The sequence below is a fragment of the Diabrotica virgifera genome, chromosome 6 (assembly GCF_917563875.1).
Source record: "Diabrotica virgifera virgifera chromosome 6, PGI_DIABVI_V3a".
Classification (NCBI taxonomy): domain Eukaryota; kingdom Metazoa; phylum Arthropoda; class Insecta; order Coleoptera; family Chrysomelidae; genus Diabrotica; species Diabrotica virgifera.
Window position 1 is genome coordinate 128,101,520 of NC_065448.1, and position 4,564 is coordinate 128,106,083.

Consider the following 4,564-nt stretch of genomic DNA (forward strand, 5'->3'; position numbering starts at 1 on the left):
ATGGTATTATTTTTTAAATTAGCTAGGTCAGTGTGGTCCAACCTTTTAGACGCGCGGGCCGTATTAAATTTGAAATTATTATGAAGGGCCAGAGAACTCCATTCGTTTAAAAAAAAAAGTTTATTTTAAAAAATAATTTACAAATATTATTTACAAGTATTTTATTATGGTTTAAAATTTACATGTTATGTTTAAAATTTAACATAAAATAAAAAATCAAAGGGATATTTGAGGCAAGGGTTTATCCTCTACTAACTTTTGTACATCTATATCTATGCTAGTCGTAAGACTAATACACGCTTCCAGAGAATCGTTTTCCATGCGATTACGTGTTTTAGATTTAATATGCTTCAAAGCAGAAAATGTACTTTCACATATATACGTACTACCAAACATTGAATATAGTTTCACCGCAAAGTTACGAAGTTTAGGAAAACGATTGGAGACTAACTTCCCAAAAGTACTAATGTCTTCATTTTTCTTTGCTTGAAAAATCGAATCGGACTGTAGTTCGAACAGCTCTAATTGGTATTCTGCTGATTGGTTCTGGATGTTGACTCCCATTGGATTGTTAAAAAGCTCAAGATCGGGTTTTAGTGCATCAAACTTCGAAATCCTTTCATTGAATTCTCTTTTTATTTCTGTAAGAACTTTTGCAAACCTCGAGAAATCGACCATGGTTTCTTCTTGATTTATTTCGAAACACGCAGGAAAATGTGTGAGGTCGTTTATTTTCATGCAGTTCTCAAAAAGATCAAGTTTTTTGCGAAATGTCTCAATTTGACCAACCAACTGTGATACTGTCTTATTTTTCCCCTGGAGTTGAAGGTATAATGTGTTCAAGTAAGAGGTAATGTCTGTTAGAAATGCCAGTTCATGAAGAAATGTTTTGTTCTTAAGCTTTGTTATAAATACGTCCGTGTTAATAACAATTTCCGTTTCAAAAAACAGTAAGATCTCTTTTCTTAAAGAAAAAAAATTTCTAAGGCACTTACTTGCACTCAACCAGCGTATCTCTGAATGTAGGGGGACGTCCTTATATTCAGTATTTAATTCATCCAAGAAAGAGATGAATTTTCGGTGTCGCTAAACTCTGTTTCCTCCTCTTAAGCTGTTTACTATCTGCACTACAGTTTTCATAGTATCATTGATTTTAATTATCTTTCCGCAGAGAGCTTCTTGATGGATAATGCAATGAAACAAGTCCAGCCAATCCCGTTATGCGTACCGTCATTGCTTTTGTTCCGTCAAGAGCACTGCTTCAAATATATTTATACCGTTGATCCCGTCTTCCATGTGGTGCAGTTTTAGAAGTTCCTCAGTTACACAAAAATCTTCACTGATGCATCTAACAAAAATGAATAGCTAATTTTTGTCAGTAATATCAACATATTCGTCCAGGGCTAAGGAGTAGTATTGTCCAAGTAAAAAATACTGTAGAATAGCTTTAAGCCGGCGAAATATGATATTCTTCAAATACAGATGTTAGGTCAAACGTTTAAGAAGCGGCCCTTTGAAAGCATCTGTGTTTTTACGGCCAGACCTCCCGCATATCTATTCACAAGTTTCGTGCAAAACATTAGTTTTAGTTCGGAGGCTAGCAGTGTATTAGTACTGGAGTGTAAATACGTGTGTTAAGTGATACGAGTGTTTTGTTTGCTGTAATTATTTTGAATATTGGTTTAGTATTTTGTTTGGAGAGTGTCAAGTGTTGATTATTGTAATTTAATTAATGTGAATAGTGATGTGGCGCCCGTGGGATAATGTAAATATCGCGTACGATAACGCTGATATTGTAGAAATTGCCAGTGCTAGTGTGAATGTAATTACTAAAAAAAAGAGCTCGTAAAGAAGATTCGAATGCATTTAAATGCAGAAACACAGCAAGTATGTTTGAATGTATACAAAAATCTACGTACGAAATTCGGCTTCGATGAAACACTATTGGCACAAGCCACCTCTGATTTAACAGAAATTCCACTTTCTACTGTATATAAAATAGTTAAAAATGAACCCTATCATCGCAAGAAACGATGTGACTACAAATTTTCAAGACCTTTAAATCCTTCACTTGTAAAACTATTGAAAACCACAATATACGACTGCTACAAAAGCAATGAAATACCTACAATAGAAATAATAAGAAAGAAATTGGAAACAACCGGTCGAAATATGAACTGCTGTGAGAAAACTCTTCAAAATTGGATAAAAAAATGGGCTTTAAGTTCAAAAAAATAAATAAACGTCAAGCAATTATGGAAAGCCAAAGAATAGTCAACAGACGTAATATGTACCGAGAAGAAATTACTAAATATAGGCAAGAAAATAGGAGAATTTATTATTTAGATGAAACTTGGTATGATACCCACGATACAGTAAAGAAAGGATGGACAGATGGTTCAAGCATGTGCATACCAGAAATGCCTGCAAATAAAGGCTCGCGACTAATTATTGAACATTGCGGAGGAAGTGAGGGATGGGTTCCGAATGCTTTAAAATTATGTGGGAAGAAAATGGAAGATTGTAACGTTGACTACCACAAGAATATGGAAGCTGACATTTTTGAAGATTGGTTTGAAAACTCGCTGATCCCAAACTTGGAGAAAAACAGCGTAATAGTGCTTGACAACGCTTCCTATCATTCCCGACAGCTCACTAAAATACCAAATACATCTTCAAAGAAAGCTGACCTGCAAAATTTTTTAATGGAAAATGATTTGTATTTCGAAGATTTTTACACAAAAGAATAACTTATTGAAGTTCTACACACGAAGCAATTTAGAAAATTTTACGCTCTAGAGAGTATTGCCGAAAAGCATGGACACACTATATTGAGACTTCCCCCCTACTTTTGTGTTTTCAATCCTATTGAGTTAATTTGGGGACAATTAAAACCAAGTATAAGGCGTTCAAATAAATTTCGTAACTTTGACAAAAAGGTAATTGAGATAATTAAAAAAGAAGTAGCCAATATTAACAAAGTAGACTGGCAGAAAAGAATCGCCAAAGTGATCAAAGTGGAAGAATATTATAAGAAGATTGGGCACTTCCACATTAATGGTGGAAATAAATTTATTATTGAATTGGGCGATGATAGTGACGAAGAAAATACGGAAGAAGGAGAAAATGAGTTAAGTGTATCAGTATTTTAATTGTTGTGTTGTGCAATTCATTTTCCAAGCATAAGTGTACTAATGAAAAGACTCGGCTAAAAAAATATTTTTAGATTTTGTATTTTTAATAAAAAAAGAGCGGGGGCATGCTTGCATGTTGTGCTGAATTTTAAAAGTTTTGAACTGTATACCTAAAGTAATTTTAGATCTAACTGTGTTTTTATAAAGTTCTTTTAGTGTCAGTAATTCTAACAATAACAAGATTAATTATCAAAGCTATTCTACATCAGTTATTAATGCAAGCATGCCGTAAGAGGGAGGTCCGTGTGAGGTTGAATGTTATTAAAAAATTGATAAAATTAATTTTAACACATACAATATTATGTCCTGCTTTAACGGTATTTACCTAAGTATAAACAAATATTTTTAACTACATAATATTTAATTACCAGAAAACACCAGCTGCCGGCCTAATATTAAAGAAGAACAACCCAAAGAAAGCTACAAATCTTACCTATTACACTATATAGATTGCTTAAACAATACAAACAATCACGAACTGTGTCGACAATGTTTTTAAATACATGAGTATTCAGCTCAGCTCAACTCTTCTAGATACAGTTTGATGGGAAACTGAAACACATTCAAAACTTTTGGCCATCTTTTCATCTCCAAAGGATCGCGCCATTTAAACGGCAGACCACTTGATCATTTCTCCATCTCTAAATGCTTTTTTACCTTTGACAAGCTCTAAACATACTTCATATGATGCTGCTAAGCTTGACGATTGAACAGCTGTCGGTTTTGTAAATAGAGATTTTTGTTTATTCAATTTAGCTTTAAGTTCTTTTTCCAAAATATTGCGAGCTTCACCTTGATATTTGTCGTATTTTGTTTTGTGCTGGGTTTCATAATGCCTACTAATATTGTATTCTTTTGATACCGCGAGTACTTTTCTATGGGATTTTCCCATTTTCCTTGGAACATACGATTCTCTTCGAAAATTTTGCGTTTTTTTGGCACTACTCATTCTGAATTTAACATGCAATTTATTGGCCACTGTTAATTCAACACGACACGTGCAGATGACTGAAGCTAACTGCCCGCTCATCGGGAGTGGATGTTCAAGGTTAATTTGTTTCTTAAGATTACGGAAAGTTAGACAGGGTTGGAACAGGTAAAAGTTATCAATGGCAATATTTTTGAAATGTGTTTGCGGGGGCCGCAGTTTAACGAGCCTCGGGCCGCATGCGGCCCGCGTGCCTGAGGTTGGACCACACTGAGCTAGGTAAATAAAGACAGAAATAAAAACAAAGTACCAAGATATTATATTTTGTATTTAATGTATTGACGAAATTTCGATCGTAGACGAGCATGGACTATGCTAGACTTGCGTGAATCACCATGTATATTTAAATTTATATTTATATAGCGCCCATTTGAATTTAAAA

General features: G+C 34.1%; 1 protein-coding gene across 1 annotated transcript; it reads right to left on the minus strand.

The window, feature by feature from the left end:
• Positions 1 to 216: 216 nt before the first annotated feature.
• LOC114334970 (general transcription factor II-I repeat domain-containing protein 2B-like) lies at positions 217 to 4,143 on the minus strand. Its single transcript, XM_028285107.2, has 2 exons — positions 3,874 to 4,143; positions 217 to 816 (listed from the first exon to the last, which is right to left on the minus strand). The coding sequence occupies exons 1-2, from the start codon at positions 4,141 to 4,143 to the stop codon at positions 217 to 219; spliced, it is 870 nt and encodes a 289-aa protein (XP_028140908.2).
• Between the last annotated feature and the right edge of the window lie 421 nt (positions 4,144 to 4,564).

Bases quoted from the DNA above. Each gene is read 5' to 3' on its own strand.
- LOC114334970 (XM_028285107.2), bottom strand. From the start codon at position 4,143: ATGAGTAGTGCCAAAAAAACGCAAAATTTTCGAAGAGAATCGTATGTT. The intron at 817-3,873 runs GTATGTTTAGAG...CTTCAACTCCAG, and splicing joins GCTTAGCAGCATCATATGAA to GGGAAAAATAAGACAGTATC.